This window comes from Balaenoptera ricei, chromosome 20 (assembly GCF_028023285.1).
Source record: "Balaenoptera ricei isolate mBalRic1 chromosome 20, mBalRic1.hap2, whole genome shotgun sequence".
NCBI lineage: Eukaryota > Metazoa > Chordata > Mammalia > Artiodactyla > Balaenopteridae > Balaenoptera > Balaenoptera ricei.
The window spans coordinates 23,787,985-23,806,763 of record NC_082658.1 but is presented as its reverse complement, the minus strand read 5'-3'; the positions used below and the strand labels follow the sequence as shown (position 1 = coordinate 23,806,763).

General features: G+C 42.3%; 1 protein-coding gene across 4 annotated transcripts in view; it reads right to left on the bottom strand.

The window, feature by feature from the left end:
• SPAG9 (sperm associated antigen 9) overlaps positions 1–16,186 on the bottom strand; it is a 152,005-nt gene extending 135,819 nt beyond the window's left edge. For 3 of the 4 annotated variants that reach the window (XM_059908973.1, XM_059908974.1, XM_059908975.1), the window contains exon 1: positions 15,682–16,186. In XM_059908973.1, the coding sequence (XP_059764956.1) occupies positions 15,682–15,984 (303 nt within the window). In that variant the 5' untranslated portion in view covers positions 15,985–16,186. The remainder of the gene's footprint in view (positions 1–15,681) is intronic. The other variant, XM_059908976.1, reaches the window with a different exon arrangement.
• Positions 16,187–18,779: the final 2,593 nt, after the last annotated feature.

The window sequence follows — 18,779 nt, the reverse complement described above, 5'->3', positions numbered from 1 at the left end:
GCTCCAGACGCGCAAGCTCAGTAGTTGTGGCTCACGGGCCTAGTTGCTCCGCGGCATGTGGGATCTTCCCAGACCAGGGCTCGAACCCGTGTCCCCTGCATTGGCAGGCAGATTCTCAACCACTGCGCCACCGGGGAAGCCCCTAAAGGCTTTTAAGTGTGGAAATGATCTGCCATTTTGGAGAGATCCGGGTACAGTGTGGTGGACAGTTTATAGCTTGGCAATACGGGAAGCAGACAGATCAGTTATAGGGCAGTTTCAGTTGTACAATCATTTATTCAGAAATTTTCAATGGGACTTCGCTGGTGGCGCAGTGGTTAGGAATCCACCTGCCAGTGCAGGGGACACGGGTTCAAGCCCTGGTCCGGGAGGATCCCACATGCCGTGGAGCAACTAAGCCCATGGGCCCCAACTACTGAGCCTGCACTCTAGAGCCTGCAAGCCACAACTACTGAAGCCCGAGGGCCTAGAGCCCGTGCTCTGCAACAAGAGAAGCCACCGCAATGAGAAGCCCATGCATCACAATGAAGAGTAGCCCCTGCTCGCTGCAACTAGAGAAAGCCCGCACGTAGCAACGAAGACCCAATGCAGCCAAAAATTAATTAATTAATTTTTTTAAAAAAGAAAGAAAGAAAGAAAGAAATTTTCAATGGTTACTTCCTATGTGCCAGACCTGGTATTCAGTGTGAATGAAAGAAGTTCCAGCTCTTCAGAGTAGTAAAAATAGATTTGAAAAAAAGTAAAGAGATTCCAGATACATTTAAAAGTTGAAAACAAAAGAAGGCAGCAATGGGATGAAGGAGAGAGAACAGCTAAGGATGGTGACCTGGTATCTGGCTAGGCATATAGTGGTATCCCTCACGATGATTGGGAACAGAGGATGAGAAAGCTTGGAAGTTAAGTTCAGTTTTGGACATGTCGGGAGACATTCATGTCCAATAAACAACAGTAATATGGATCTGAAACCCCAGGGAGAGATCCAGCCTGTTAACAGGCTGTTGTTAATAGCCTGTCAGCTCCGTGAGGGAAGAATCTTGTCTGTTTTACTCACCACTGTATCCCCAACAGACACAGTACCAGGCACACAGTGGGCACTCAATAAATATCTGTTAAATGAATGAATGAGATATACATTTTGGAATACTCAACAAATGGTAAATTGAACTGATCAGAATGGATAACATGAGCTACGCAGTGTGCAGAGTGAGAACTTACGAGGATCTTAGAAAGAGCACCAAGGAACACCAAAGCTAATGTGACTAAGAAGAATCCACAGACTGGTCAGATAAGTAAGAGGAAAATCAAGAGATTTCAAAGTCAGAGAACCAAAATATAACGTTTCTTAAAGAAAGAGTGAGCAAAAGAGTCAAATGTTGCTGAGAGGGCTTCCCTGGTGGCGCAGTGGTTGAGAATCTGCCTGCCAGTGCAGGGGACACAGGTTCGAGCCCTGGTCTGGGAAGATCCCACATGCCGCGGGGCAACTGGGCCCGTGAGCCACAGCTACTGAGCCTGCGCGTCTGGAGCCTGTGCTCCGCAACAACAGAGGCCGCGATAGTGAGAGGCCCGCGCACCGCGATGAAGAGTGACCCCCACTTGCCGCAACTGGAGAAAGCCCTCGCACAGAAACGAAGACCCAACACAGCAAAAATAAATAAATAAATAAATGTAAAAAAAAAAAATGTTGCTGAGAAGTCAAGTATGAGAATGCGTAAGACAGAAAATAGAAGAAATGCATTTATGAGAGTTATTCACTTTTGTGAATTTTCTTACTTGGTGTTTTTTTTTTTTGGCCACGCCATGCGGCTTGCGGGACTTTAGTTTCCCGACCATGGATTAAAACCGCGCCTCAGCAGTGAAAGCACATAGTTCTAACTACTGGATCGCCTCGGAATTCCCATCACTTTTGTGAATTTTTAAGAATATGAGTAGGCTGGGACTTCCCTGGTGGCACAGCGGTTAAGAATCTGCCTGCCAATGCAGGGGACACGGGTTTGATCCCTGGTCCAGGAAGATCCCACATGCCGCAGTGCAACTAACCCTCTGCACCACAACTACTGAGCCTGCACTCTAGAGCCCGTGAGCCACAACTACGGAGCCCACGCATTGCAACTACTGAAGCCCACATGCTCTATGGCCTGTGTGCTGCAACTACTGAGCCTGCATGCTGCAACTACTGAAGCCTGTGTGCCTAGAGCCCGTGCTCCACAACAAGAGAAGCCACCACAATGAGAAGCTCACGCATGGCTACGAAGAGTAGCCCCCGTTCGCTGCAACTAGAGAAAGCCCACACGCAGCAACAAAGACCCAACGCAGCCAAAAATAATTTAAAAAGAATTACCCACAAAAAATGAAATAAAAAGAAAAAAGAATCTGCCCGCCAATGCAGGAGGCACGGGTTCAATCCCTGGTCTGGGAAGATCCCACATGCCACAGAGCAACTAAGCCCATGCGCCATAACTACTGAGCTTGCGCTCTAGAGCCTGCAAGCCACAAATACTGAAGCCCGCGCACCTAGAGCCTGTGCTCCACAGCAAGAGAAGCCACCGCAATGAGAAGCCTGTGCACCACAACAAAGAGTAGCTCCTGCTCGTCGCAACTAGAGAAAGCCTGCATGCAGCAACGAAGACCCAATGCAGCCAAAAGTAAATAAATAACTAATAAAATAAAAATAAAAATGAAAAAAAAAAGAATATGAGTAGGAGAAATTCTATTATACCTAAAGTTTCATATCTAAATAATTACTCTTCATATCTAAATAACGAGATGAATTATTTCCTGCATGGACAGCTTCCCTTTTATAAATTTGCTTGTTCCATCTAAAGTACCTGCCTCTTTACTCTGTATCACCTCACCTTTTTTATTTCCCGTGTAACACCGATTACAATCTGTAATTAACTGGTTTGTTTATTCTTTATTACAATATAAACTCTAAGAAAGCAAGGGCTACCTTACTTGTCTGATCTGTTTGTGGCCACATTCTCAGAGTCTAGAACAGTGCCTGGCTCAATATATATTTGTTCTTTCTGATTATTCATGTCTCCTGTTTATCTACCTATGGAAACGGGATAGGAAAGAACTAGAAGATCATGGAGTTTCTGCCCAGCCATTAAAAAATACCTGCAGGAAGAGCAAGTGAAAATACATTTTAAAGGACAATAACAGAATCCAGAATCACAAAAATCCTAGACCCATCCGCTGCGGAGAATCCAATCAGCAGAACCTCAAATTACAAGGAAAAAATTCTTCTCAGGCTCTATAAATCCTAGTGGAGCAGGTAAGCAGTCAGAAACAAGGTAAAAAAGTTACCAGAGAAAACATTAAATGTAGGGTAGTTTCTCAATTTCTGCATCTCTAAGTTTCAAAGGGGAAAAATAATCCATGGTATTTTTATACTATAATCTTAAATAAAAATTTTTAACCAATTTTAATTGTTTTATAAATCTCAGATTTAAATTTCTTACAGAAAAGTAGCTAAACTGCAATCATTTCTTCCTTCCAGGTGAGTGACATTAGTTCACTATAAAAATATTAACTTACCTCTATAACTGACATGTACTCTGTTCCTAAACATTAATTTAAATGGAATACTAAATATTAGAAAATGTTCTCCTATGTAAATAAAATTGTGGTTATATGGTACAATGCTTTCATTTTTAGGATAAGTACTTTAAGTACTGAAGGGTGATGTGTCATAACATCTGCAATTTACTTTGAAATGGTTCAGCAATTTAAAAATATGCGTATGTATGTATATATTTTGTCATATGTATGTGGTGTGTAGGTAGATAAATAAAAGAACTACTGAATCCAGGTAACAAATATATAGGTAATAAACATACTTTTCATTTTTCTGTATTTTTGAAAATTTTCCTAATAAAAAGCTGGGGGTGGTTTACTGAAAAAGTTTACTGACCTCAAAAATAAAAGGGGGGGAACTCCCTGGTGGTGCAGCGGTTAAGAATCCACCCGCCAATGCAAGGGACATGGGTTCGATCCCTGGTCCAGGAAGATCCCACATGCCACGGAGCAACTAAGCCCGTGCGCCACAACTACTGAGCTTGCGCTCTAGAGCCCGCGAGCCACAACTACTGAGCCCATGCACCACAACTACTGAGCCCATGCACCACAACTACTGAAGCACATGCACCACAACTACTGAGCCCACACGCCGCAACTACTGAGGCCTGTCCACTCTAGGGCCGGTGCACCGCAACTACTGAGCCCACGAGTCACAACTACTGAGCCCACGCACCACAACTACTGAGCCCATGCGCCTACAGCCCGTGCTCCACAACAAGAGAAGCCACCGCAATGAGAAGCCCGTGCACCGCAACGAAGAGTAGCCCCTGCTCACCACAACTAGAGAAAGCCTGCACGCAGCAACGAAGAACCAATGCAGCCACAAAATAAATAAATAATAATAATAAAATAAATTATGTAGCAGAGTACATGATACAGAGCAGGTACTCAAAAATTTTAATTCACCACCGTCCTCTTAAAAAATAAAAACGGTATTTTTAAAGTTCCCAATAATAATTCTAAATCCTCAACTTAGAAAATTCTCTATTGTATTAACATGTAAATTCCCATGGCTCAGTTCAAACGTTTTCAGAACTATGCCAAACTACTAGACACGAAAATTCTTTTTTTCTTCCCTTGAAATGTACTGTTTATTATTTTTTCTTTTAATTTTTATTGGAGTACAGTTGATTGAAAACCTTGTGCTAGTTTCTGCTGTACAGCAAAGTGAATCAGTTGTACATATACATATATCCACTCTTTTTTAGATTCTTTTCTCATATAGGTCATTAGAGAGTATTTCCTGTGCTATACAGTAAGTCCTTATTAGTTATCTATTTTATATATAGTAGTGTGTATATGCCAATCCCAATCTCCCAATTTATCACTTCCCCCGTTTCCCCCCTAGTAACCATAAGTTTGTTTTCTACATCTGAGACTCTATTTCTGCTTTGTACATAAGTTCATTTATACCATTTTTTAGATTCCACATTTAAGCAATATCATATATTTGTCTTTCTCCGTCTAACTTACTTCACTTAGTATTTCATTTTAATTATTTATTTATTTTGGCCACGTCCCATGGCTTGTGGGATCTTAGTTCCCCAGTCAGGGATCGAACCCGAGCCCTTGGCAGTGAAAGCACAGAGTCCTAACCACTGGGCCACCAGAGAATTCCACTTCACTTAGTATGATAATCTCTAGATCCATCCATGTTGCTGCAAACGGCATTATTTCATTCTTTTTATAGGCTAATATTCCACTGAATATATGTACCATATATTCTCTGCCCATCCCTCTGTTGATGTACATTTAGGTTGCTTCCATGTCTTGGCTATTGTAAACAGTGTTGCAATGAATGTGGGGGTGCATGTATCCTTTCAGATTATGGTTTTCTCCAGATATATGCCCAGGAGTGGGATTGCTAGATCATATGGTAGTTCTATTTTTAGTTTTTTAAGGAACCTCCATACTGTTCTCCATTGTGGTTGTACCAATTTATATTCCCACCAACAGTGTAGGAGGGTACCCTTTTCTCCACACCCTCTCCAGCATTTATTGTTTGTAGATTTTTGATGAAGGCCATTCTGACTGCTGTGAGGTGTTACCTCATTGTAGTTTTGATTTGCACTTCTCTGATAATTAGTGATGTTGAGTATCTTTTCATGTGTTCTTTGGCCATCTGTACGTCTTCTTTGGAGAACTGTCTATTTAGATCTTCTACATTTTTTGACTGTCGTAGCAACCCTTGTCGGTCACTTTGTTTGCAAGTATTTTCTCCCATTCTGTGGGTTGTCTTTTCGTTTTGTTTATGGTTTCTTCTGCTGCGCAGAAGCTTTTAAGTTTAACTAGGTCCCATTTGTTTATTTTTGCTTTTATTTTCATTACTCAAGGAGGTGGATCAAAAAAGATATTGCTGCGATTTATGCCAAAGAGTGTTCTGCCTATGTTTTCCTCTAAGAGTTTTATACTGTCCATCCTCACATTTAGGTCTTTGCTCCATTTCAAGCTTATTTTTGTGTATGGTGTTAGAGAGTGTTCTAATTTCATATTTTTACGTGTAGCTGTCTAGTTTTCCCAGCACCATTTATTGAAAAGACTGCGTTTTCTCCATTGTATATTCTTGCCTCCTTTGTCATAGATTAATTGACCATAGGTGCATGTGTTTATTTCTAGGCTTTCTATCCTGTTCCACTGATCTATTTTTCTGTTTTTGTGCCAGTACCATACTGTTTTGATTACTGTAAGCTTTGTAGTACAGTCTGAAGTCAGGAACCCTGATTCCTCCAGCTCCACTTTCCTTTCTCAGAATTGCTTTGGCTATTCAGGGTCTTTTTTGTTTCCATATAAATTTTGGAATTTTTTGTTCTAGTTCTGTGAAAAATGCCATTGGTAATTTGATAGGGATTGCACTGAATCTGCAGATTGCCTTGGGAAATATAGTCCTTTTGACAATACTGATTCTTCCAACCCAAGAACACAGTATATCCTTCCATCTGTTTGTGTCATCTCTGATTTCTTTCATCAGTGCCTTATAGTTTTCAGAGTAGAGGTCTTTTGTCTCCTTAGGTAGGGTTATTCCTAGGTATTATATTTTTTTTTTCGACTTGATATAGGCAGTTTTATTTTAGATTACATGGGCTTCTATTAGAAGTGTAAACCAACTGAGTTATCACCATACCACCCCTTAAGCAAACCCTGGGATTTACTATCCTGATGTCTAGTCTGATGTTACTACACCCTACCCTGCAAGGCAGTCAGTGGAGGGGGCGGTGGGATGTCTCCACAGGTCTGGTAGGCAAGAGCCTCCCCGCCCAAAACCTGGCCCTTGGGTCTGTGGTTTTGAAGGGATGATCCTATCAGCACACTCAACAAGAAGGATGAATCAAAATACTGCTACTTTAGGAATTCAGACGTGTGATTAAGAGAATGGACATTTAGGCTTTAATGACTAAAGCAGCTACTTGAGAAACCATAGCTTCCTGATTCCTGGACCCATTTTTATCCACACTTTATTTTTCCCTATTCCCATCACATCTGTAGTTACCAAAACCTGTCATTCTTTTTGATGTGATGGTAAATAGGATTGTTTCCCAATCTTAGAGGGAATGATTTCGGCTTTTCACAGTGCAGAATGATGTTAGCTGTGGGTTTGTCACATACAGCCTTTATTATGTTGAAGTAAGTTCCCTCTATTCCCACTTTCTGGAGAGCTTTTATCATGGGTGTTGAGTTTTATCAAAAGCTTTTTCTGCATCAATTAAGATGATCATATGCTTTTAATTCTTCACTTTGTTAATCTGGTATATCACACTGATTGATTTGTGGATACTGAAGAATCCTTGCATCACTGGCATCAATCTTACTTGATCATGGTGGATGATCCTTTTAATGTATTGTTGAATTTGGTTTGCTAGTATTTTGTTGAGGATTTCTGCATCTATGTTCATCAGTGATATTGGCCTGTAATTTTTATGTGTGTGTGATATCTTCTCTGGTTTTGGTATCAGGCTGATGGTGGCCTCATAGAATGAGCTTGGGAGTATTCCTTCCTCCGCAATTTTCTGGAAGAGTTTCAGAAGGGTAGGTGTTAACTCTTACCTAAAAGATTGCTAGAACTCCCCTGTGAAGCCATCTGGTCCTTGACTTTTGTTTGTTGGAAGTCTTTTAACCACTGTTTCAATTTCAGTACTTATGCATGGTCTGTTGACATTTTCTATTTCTTCCAAGTTCAGTCTTGGAAAGTTGTGCTTTTCTAAGAATTTGTCCATTTCTTCTAGGTTGTCCATTTTATTGGCATGATAGTTGCTTGTTGTAGTCTCTTATGATCCCTTGTATTTCCTTTGTGTCAGTTTTAACTTCTCCTCTTTCATTTCTAATTTTATTGATTTGAGCCCTGTCCCCTTTTTTTCTTGATGAGTCTGGCTAAAGGTTTACCAATTTTGTTTATCTTCTCAAAGAACCAGCTTTTAGTTTCATTGACCTTTGCTATTGTTTTTTTCTATTTCATTTATTTCTGTTCTAATTTTTACGATTTATTTCCTTCTACTAACTTTGGGTTCTGTTTGTTCCTCTTTCTCTAGTTGCTTTAGGTGTAAGGTTAGGTTGTTTATTTGAGATTTTTCTTGTTTCCTCAGGTAAGATTGTACTGCTATAAACTTCCCTCTTAGAACTGCTTTTGCTGCGTCCCAGAGGTTTTGGACCATTGTGTTTTCATTATCATTTGTCTGTAGGTATTTTTTTCTTATTTCCTCTTTAATTTCTTCAGTAATCCACTGGTTGCTTAGTAACATATTGCTTAGCCTCCATGTGTTTGTGTTTTTAACAGTTTTTTTCCTGTAACTGATTTTCTTTTCTTCTTTTCTTTTGGCCGTGTCGTGTGGCATGTGGGATCTTAGTTTCCCTGACCAGGGATGGAACCCGCACCCCCTGCATTGGAAATGCAGAGTCTTAACCACTGGACCACCAGGGAAGTCCCTCCTGTAATTGATTTCTAATCTCATAGCGTGTGGTCAGAAAAGATGCTTGATATAATTTCAATTTTCTTAAATTTACTGAGGCTTGATTTGTGGCCCAAGATGTGATCTATCCTGGAGAACATTCTGTATGCACTTGAGGAGAAAGTGTATTCGGCAGCTAAGTCCATCTGGTCTAATGTGTCATTTAAGGCCTGTGTTTCCTTATTGATTTTCTGTCTGGATGATCTGTCCATTGATGAGACTGGGGTATTAAAGTCCCCCACTATTATTGTGTTTCTGTCGATTTCTCCTTTTATTGCTGTTAGCATTTGCCTTATATACTGAGGTGCTCCTATGTTGGATGCATATATATTTACAATTGTTATATCTTCTTCTTGGATTGATCCTTTGATTATTATGAAGTGTCCTTCTATGTCTCTTGTAACGTTCTTTATTTTGAAGTCTATTTTGTCTGATATGAGTATTGCTACTCCAGCTTTCTTTTGATTTCCATTTGCACGGAATATCTTTTTCCATCCCCTCACTTTCAGTCTGTATGTAGACACCAGAATTCTTAAGTGAATTCCACAGACTTGTATTAAAGCTAATAACAAAATATCACTGGCCAAAACTTCAAAATGTATAGAATTTACACACATATATTTCTTTTTTTTATATATTTATTTATTTATTTTTGGCTGCATAGGGTCTTCATTGCTGTGTGCGGGCTTTCTCTAGTTGCGGCAAGCAGGGGCTACTCTTCGTTGCAGTGCGCGGGCTTCTCATTGTGGTGGCTTCTCTTGTTGCAGAGTTCTGGCTCTAGGCATGAAGGCTTCAGTAGTTGTGGCACACGGGCTCAGTAGTTGTGGCTCGTGGGCTCTAGAGCGCATGCTCAGCAGCTGTGGCACATGGGCTTAGTTGCTCCGCGGCATGTGGAATCTCCCCGGACCAGGGATCAAACCCGTGTCCCCTGCACTGACAGGCAGATTCTTAACCACTGCGCCACCAGGGAAGCCCTACACACATATAATTCTAAATGTCAGCTTTTTGAATAAACACATTGCATACATTTTTTAATTGGGTCTATGCTGATATTTCTTATCTCAACCTAGTAATTTACTTAGGTAACATCTATACTCATTATGAGTGCTAAGCAGGGCAAAAAAAAAGGTGTTTTTAAAACAACTCAACCATTGGTCAAGGGAACAAAAGAACAGGTATTTGGCTACAGTCTAATACTAGCTCTCCTGGGAACCAAAAGGTTCCATGTGATTTAAGTATGCAGTGTGTAGTTAAAGGTAAGCTAAGGAGTCCAAGAAACTTACATACCAAACATAGGCACCGAATTGGATCAGTGACAGATGGCTTATACCACAGTAATCTAGTGAGTAGTTCTTACTCTACTAATCCATCTTGGTACCTTACCCATTTTGATAGTCTCTTTTGTGATTTTCAATAAGTAAAACGTGAATGTCACCATCCCAAGGACATATAATGTATCTCAGTTAGATACTTAAATTCAGAAATCTCTAAAGGTAAAGGGTCAGATCTGTCTTAATAGCTAAACAATGGTTAACTAACTGATTACCATTTCACAAGGTAACACACACCCCCTCCCACCAATGTACACACGTTCCCCTAGAGAACAAATACACTGTTCATTTCAGAAAGTGCCTGGAAGCAGGGATTGACAAGACGCAAGGACATATCTACTCTGACTAGGGGCAGTGTGAAGCTTATTTCAAATAGTTCTGCAAGAAAAAACAATGGTATTTTTTAAAATATGTATTTTAAGTGTATTTTAAAATGTACTCATTTTATATACAAAATTATTTGGGCATACAGAGATCAATGAAGCACTAAAGTGTATTTTGAGCATTCTAAAACTTAGAAATTAAGAGGTAACATAACATTCTGAAAAGCTGCTGACCCTTGCTCTAACTGAACCAAGAGAGAAATGAAGTCAGCACCTCAGTCAATCCTTGGAGCAAAAATCTTTAATTCCCTGAACATACCACAGGATACTGGTTTCAAGGAAAAAAATATGGTGGCAAATATATAAAGTGAAATTTTCACAGAAGAAAAAATCAAGTTAGCCAATTTAAAACAAATGCAAGGACTTCCCTGGGGTCCAGTGGGTAAGACTCCACACTCCCAATGAAGGGGGCCACGGTTCGATCCCTGGTCAGGAAACTAGACCCCACATGCATGTTGCAACTATGAGCCTGCATGCCGCAACTAAAAAAAGATCCTGCATGCTGCAACTAAAGATCCCACAAGCCGCAATGAATATCCCATGTGCCGCAACAAAGACCCGGCATGGCCTAAATAAATGTTTAAAAAAAAAAAAAAAACACTGAACAGGTGCCACAGAGAGACTTCACTTTTTAAAAGTGTTTGAAAACTTTATGTCAAATGTTAACAACTAATGGACCTACTAACAGATCATCTGTGCATATAAACAAACTACTCTTCCCCTACTGCTCCACTTAGTTTCCTGAACAGGGATGGAACCCATGACCCCTGCTGTGGAAGCTCAGACTTGTAACCACTGGACCACCAGGGAATCCCCATAATCTACTTAATAGCGAGTTAAATTTCTTTTGACACTAGAGTAATAGAATTAAGGCTAAAAATCTGAATAAACATCATAATTACCAATTTAAATAACTGTGCTAAAGACACAAAATAAACTTAATGTTGAAGCAAATAGGGAATTTCCACTTTTAGCATCCTAAGTCCTCAATAGCCACCATCAACAAATATAAGCTGAAGTATTCAAAATTACTCTTCACTCCTGTCTTGATAAAAAAAATCATAAAACTAAATTGAAAAGACTGCAAATATTCCTTTTTAAGTGTTTATTAAAGAAGTGAACTTTCATTGTAAATTATTTTGCAAACAAATCAAAATTAATTTCCTTAACTTTTGATTAAAATACTTTTATGAATCAGTGAGAACTATAACATCGATTTTAAAAAATCAGTATCAATACCTGCTTTCCTGCCCACAAGTCTTATCACTCACTCCCATGTTCATAGACTTCCAAAGAAAACAACCTGATTAAAGTCTTAATATAAAACATCCATTTTGTTACTTCTTTAAGTGGTGATTCATTGGGGAAAAGTTAATTAGAATATTCTCAGTAATATCTCTCATCTCTGCACTTAATCACCCCAGTCTTTTTCAGACAAAAAGCCACAGAAAAGTAGTCATAAAATCACATAATCACAACATCTTCTTCCCAGCAAAGATATTCTCTCTTCATATATGCTTCTACCACTCACGGAGGATGAAGAGGGTACATCTTCATTTTTATGTGCAATCTCCCTCCACCCAATCATGCTAAATAAACTCTCACTTTGAAACTAAATTCCCTATGTATAACTGAATCACTTTGCTGTACATCTGAAACTAACACGACATTGTAGATCAACTGTATGTCAATAAAATTTTTTTTTTAATTTTTAAAAACTAAATTCCTACAAAAAAAAGTTCTTTAATTCATTTGCCTACTTCAGGGAAGTTTTCTTTTTTTTTTTAATTACTCAAAACAAATCATGTCTATTTTAAAAGAATCAGAACTTACACAAACAAAAACATAAAAAACACTAATATATTCTTCCCCAAGAATAACATCTTTCTCCAGATTTTTTTTTTTTTGTCCGCACCACTCAGCTTGTGGGATTAGTTCCCCAACCAGGTGTTGAAGCCGGGGTCCAGCAGTGAAAGCACCGTGTCCTAACCACTGGACCGCCAAGAAATTCCCTCTCCAGATTTTTTTTAAATTATTGATTTACAGGTAAATTGTTCATAGATTCACAAGGCTTACTCTGGATAGAGTAGACAGGAAAAGTCTAGCAGAAGAAGTGAAATTTAAGCTGAGCCAAAAGTGAGGCGCTAGCCAGGGTGAAGCTCTGAGGGAAAAGCACTCTAGGCCAAGGAAACAGCATGGGCAAAGGCATCAGACAGGACTTGGTTAAAGAATGAAAAAATATACATGGCTGGAGCAGGGAGCCCAAAGGGGAGAATGGTGAGAGCTATAAAATGATAGATTTCTTGATTAGCATTTGAAGCTGGTTACAAATCTATCTAAAATCAGCCCTCCTTCAGATTGTTTTTATAGACTCAAAACCATCAGGCTAACTCCACACAACAAATTCAAATAAGCAATTAAAAAGACAGAAGGTATTCAAATTTAGTACCATTATAATAAAGATTAACTTCCTGATTCCTTGTTGAGAATTCCTGCAAGCAAGAGATTAAAGCACTTCACACCTCCTAAAACATCCTCATTATTTACATATCCTCCTAAATTTCCACAAAGGTGCTCAGAATTTACTTAACTCTCTCTGGTGATGGTCAATTTCCATACTTTCAAATATTCTTGCTGTAAATACCCTGAGGCATTTTTGCTGTAATACCAGACTGTTTATGGAAATAGTCTTCGTATTAAAGGCCACAAACACTCAAAGAAAATTAAACACAGAATCATTTCTGCATATTGGACTAAGACTGAATTTCTGAGTACTTGGGTAAAACTTGATTTATGATCTTACATGAAAACTGACAACAAGATGGTTTTACATTTATGGTCTGGAAGTTGGCTCATCTAGCATCACATCAATGTTCTGTATTCTCAGATCATGGCCCTTTGCCCAAAGGTTTCATTATAGAAAATTTACAGACATATTTGAAAAAGCATAAATTACAAAGAAAGTCATTGGATAATCTATTTTTTTAAAGTCATTTACTTAAGAAATTAATATACAATCCAGAGTCTAGCAGCTTAGTTTTATTTTCTGATTCTGCAACCTGTGGCAGATGGTTTTCTGGGCACGTGCGACCCTGGCATTTTGCCTATGTTTACATGGACTGACAGGAGTTTAAGGCTGAAAGGAGTAATTTCTTTTATCTGCAGTAACAGGTCATGCTGGGCCTGTTCCTCACCTGTGTGTATATTTGGTTAATTCCACAGTCTTTCCATTTACATCCACACAATGGCAAGGACCTGTCTGAGCATGAAGACATGGCAAGTCATCTCAGGAGTAGTAGTACATAACCTCCGTTCCATAAACAGTTCCGTAAACAGCTAACAAACCAGTGGAAATTTTGATTCCATCCTTAGATTTTCTTTTTCAACCCTTCCTTCCCTATATACTTGGAAATACTCTTGAAATAAAGTCAATTTTGTTTGGCAAATTCAATAGCATTCCTTTGAGACAAATGGATCACAAAATCAGAACTAAAAATCATCATACAGTCAAGCTTCAGGGAAAAAAAAGAAAAAACAGGGACTTCCCCGGTGGCACAGTGGTTAAGAATCCACCTGCCAATGCAGGGGACACGGGTCCAATCCCTGGTCCAGGAAGATCCCACATGCCACGGAACAACTAAGCTCGTGTGCCACAACTACTGAGCCTGTGCTCTAGAGCCCGCAAGCCACAACTACTGAGCCCGTGCACCACAACTACTGAAGCCTGCACACCTAGAGCCCTGCTCTGCAGCGAGAAGCCACCGCAATGATAAGCCCGCGCACCGCAACAAAGACCCAAAGCAGCCCTAAATAAATAAATAAATAAATAAATAAATTTATTTTAAAAAAGAAAGACCTGGTACAAAGGTGTAAGTGACAATAAGTTTAAATGGTAGTACTACTTAGTCTTAGGAAATGAGCTGCACATCCTTAAAACTTTTCAAGTACTGGGGCTTCCCTGGTGGCGCGGTGGTTAAGACTCCACCTGCCAATGCAGGGCACACGGGTTCGAGACCTGGTCGAGGAAGATCCCACATGCCACAGAGCAACTAAGCCTGTGTGCCACAACTAGTGAGCCTGCGCACCACAACTAGTGAGCCTGCACTCTAGAGCCCGCGAGCCACAACTACTGAGCCTGCGTGCCACAACTACTGAAGCCGGTGCGCCTAAAGCCCGTGCCCCGCAACAAAAGAGGCCACCGCAATGAGAACCCCGCGCACCACAACGAAGAGCAGCCCCCACTCACCACAACTAGGGAAAGCCCTCGTGAAGCAACGAACACCCAACACAGCCAAAAATAAATAAATAAATAAATAAATTTAAAAAAAGAAAAAAAAACTTTTCAAGTATTTTTGAAATACAACATGTCGTTCCTTCAATAATTATTTAGCTTCCTTCAATCACCATATATTTAACCAGGTTTGCTAGATGCTTAAGAAACAAAGATGAATAGGACACTTCACCTGTATTAGATAAGTTCCACAGAAATAATGCCTACACATCCTGAAAGCTAAAATCCTCTACTGTCTCAGGAAGTCAAAGACCTGTCACTTGCACTCCAGAGCTGCAAAAGGTTCACAGACTCAAGGTTAGGGCACCGAGGTCACACTGCTGAGGCACTAAAGTTAAAAGCTGGCCAAGAGCACCTGTAAACTGTAGTCTTTGAAAAGGCTTGCCAACTGTCACCCACACCTCCTCAACCTGCCCCTCACCCCGTGCCCGTCCTCTTTATAAATAAACAAAGGGTTTTTAAAGGGAACTGTCCAAGGTTACCACCTGACAAGGAAGAAAGCTTTGATGTGGGATACCAATAAGATAAAATTGCATACTCTCCATATTTACAGAGTATTGTTATACAACATCTAACTGTTGACAAAGTGTCAACCAAGGCACTTAAAACATAAAATAAAACCTCTTTCTCAGTAGGGTTAAAACGTCAACAAGAAACTGGCCGAAAGAGGGAGATCTCTAACTTCCCAAAGCAGCAACCCCCAGGAAAGGTGCTGGAACCAGCGGAAGTTACATATCCAGGGCAGTAGTGTTTAAATGCGCCCCCCCCCCACCCCGCCCGTGGTAAAAGTTTGAACCGCCGTCTGACTATCCCACGGTGGTCGGAAACTTCCCTAAACTACAAGAGGCAAGCAGACACCCTAAAATCTCCGCTCTCAGCCAATCCCAGGTGCCCTCAGGCCAGGCTGTGGCTTCCTCCCCGGGCCTTGCTTCCCCCATCTCACTCTCTTCTCCTGGACACTCACTAGCCTGCCTGGGCGTCCAACGCCGGCCGGGGGTCCCGGGACCTCGCGGCCGCCGGGCTCGGTCCGGCTGGCCTCGGCCTCAGGCCTGCCTCCAGGAGGCCGACGCCCCTCCCATCCTGAGACGGACCGCGACCCCCGGCCCCCGGCCCGCCCTCGGGCCGGGCCCTTGCACTCCCAGCCGGCCAGCCCTCACCTCCTCGGCGTGCTTGCGCAGCGCCTTCTCTCGCTCGTACTGGGTGATGAGCTGCTCGTTGTCGTCCCGCAGCAGCTCCAGCTCCACCTGGTGCTCCTGGTCCTGCGCGAACACCGAGTCCAGGTTCTCCAGCACGGCCACCACCAGTGGCATCAGCTCCTTGACCACCTCCTCGTCGTAGCGCCCGATGAGCCGCTCGAACTCGCGGTAGATGGAGCCAGCCAGGCCGGACACCCGCTCCGACATCACGGCCCCGGAGCCGCCGGGCTCCTCCTGGTACACCACACCGTCCTCCAGCTCCATGGTGGCGGGCGGCCGGCCCGGGGCGTCGCCGGCTGAGGGGACGACAAGGGCCCGCACGGGACGGGCCGCTGGGGCTGGGGCTGCGGCTGGGCCCGGCTGGGTGGGGGCCCGGGACGGAGGAGGGGAGGGGTGAAGCGAGCGCACCCAACCCTACCGCCGCTGCACCAACTGCCGGGGCGGCTAAGCCGCGCGCGCCACACGTCACCCGCGGGGCGGGATCCGCGCCGCGTCGGCCCGTAGGGCGGGGCCCCGCGGGAGGCCAGGCGCGGCCGGGGGCGGGACCAATGCGTCACCCTTCGCCGGCGGAGGCGGCGTGGCGTCAACACTCGGCGCCGCGAGGTCGTTGCGTAAGCCAATAGGAAAGACTGCGAGAGGAGGGTGGTGAGAAGTGCCCGCCCCGGGCGCGATTTGTAGGGCGAATCTCAGTGGAAAGGGAGGGGTTCTGGAAGAGTGACTAGAGGTCCAGAATAGCCAAAATTTTATTACTTTTTACAGCTCACAAAGGGCTTTCACATTTGTTCCTCACCACAAGGATGTTTGGTGCGGTAGACGTTTGGCCTTCGTTTCACAGACAAGGAAAGTAGGCCCGGAGAAGTTATGGTTCACTCAAGGTCACGCAGCGAGAACGGGAAGGAGGCTGATGAGGGACTCAAACCAGTTCTGATTGAGAATTCCGTACTCAGAGAAGCGGAAAACAGATGGGAAGGGAAAGCAACCTTAAGTGGGACAAGGTCTGCCTCAGTGATAAGGTGGTCTTGAATAGGATAGAATTATTTGGGAGTTAAAGACAGTATGGATAGCCTTAAACAGAGGCCGTGCAAAGCATTCTGTAGAAGGGTAGAACGAACGCCACATCTTGTGCTTTGGCAAACACGGGTTTCTCTGCTTCCTCTGGCCAACTTGGGAGAGTGGCATTTCCTGGCTCCAGCCACCCTCCTTTCCTCTAATCTTGAAGCAGGGCAGGCTGATGGGGGGTTGGGGAGTAGAGGAGGAAAGAGGTGGAGTCACTGGGGTGAGTAAGTCCGATAGTACGTGAGGTCTCAGCCGCCTGGAAGAGAATCACGTGTGGGGAATGACAACACCCAAACCTCAGGCGGGCTGAGTCAAGGATCACTTCCTGGTGTTCTCTTCTAGCTGATACCGAGGGGGGGCCCTCTGGGGCTCCTGGGCAAAAAACCTTTCTATGTCCTCCATTTCTTTGATTACAGGAAACAGGCTTCATTTAGCCTCCAAGATCTTCCCTGAGTTCCAATGGGTAGTTTCAAGCAGCTGTTAATTAGGGAAAGGAGGGGATTCATCAATACAAGGAAGAAACAGTCAAAAGAAACAGTAGTGCAGCCATGGGGCAAGGTCCTGGTTACCCATCAAGGGATACACACAACAATATCTTTGAGCTATTTTGCAGATACTGAAACCTCCTCCAGGTGGGAGAAGTTAACGATGGTATGTTGCCCACAAGCATTTAGACCCCAAACCAGTTGGAACCTGAAGGTTGATGATGTTGATTCCTACTTAGCTCACCACCAACCCATCAGAAGAATGTCCATGAGCTGATCACGCCCTCTTTGAAACATTACTATAAAACTTCTCACTATCATCTCCAAGTTAGGACACAGTTTTTCCAGGCAGGAGCCCGTTGTGTCCCCCTTTGCCTGGCAAAGTAATAAAACTATCCTTTTCTACTTCACCCAAAACTCTGTCTCTGAGATTTGATTCAGCAACGATGTATAGAGAAGCTGAGCTTTTGGCATCATAGCCTCTGCAAATGGGGCAGAAGACACTCCCAAAAGCCCCTTATCTCCGCAGTAGGTGACTCAGGAGTACTGTGGCCTCAACTCCTCTAAGAATAGGGCCAGGGAAGGCAAGATTTGGATAAAGAAGGGTTCACTGGGGGAGTCAGCTACCTCCCAGGATCATAAATACCATGGAGACCCACAAAAGCATTATGGAGGTTGGACAAGGGCCAAGGTATAAAAAGACAAAAATGAAAATACTAAGCCTTACGAGGTCAGACATGACTGAATTTGTGGCCTGTACTCTCCCCCTTTCTCACCCTCACCCTACAGTCACCTTTATATTGTTTGTGTATATGTCTGGATCTGAGTTTCGCCTATCAGCTGGTTCGCCCCAAATGCCCCTTCTTTTCTAAATCTCACATTTGAAAACCAGAAGAGTCTTACTCTGAATCTTTCTTTTCTTTTCTGTTTTCTCTTCCTGAGGGCGCTTACTTGGGCAATCTACCTATGTATATGCCTCTATTTTCCTAAGAGTCAGAGGAGCAGGAAAACTTAGGCCAAGGCTTTACTTTGTCTTTGCACAGTATTATCATACACATCAGAAAATTTAGAGAAAAAATGTCTGTTGATTTTCAGGTCTGAGATTATAATAAAGTCTTCATAGTAAGTATGCTTCTTTAGGTATAAATTCAAGATAAAACTATATGAGATACATATTTATCTTGATTTTAAGCTTCTGCTAGCTCAGTGATCACATTTGTTTAAAATAAAATTCTGCCAAATATCCATCAACTCTTAAATAAAATATGGTGTAAGCATATAAAGGAATATTTATTATTCAGCAATAAAAAGAAATGTAGTACATACTACAACATGGATGAACCTGGAAAATATACTGAGTAAAAGAAGCCAGTCACAAAGGACCACATATGAAAGATCAATCATTGCCTAGGGTTGGCTGGAGGAACAAGGGAAAATAAGAGTGAATGCTAATGGGCATGGGTTTCTTTTGGGGCTAATGAAAATGTTCTAAAATTGATTATGGTGATAGATAAACAA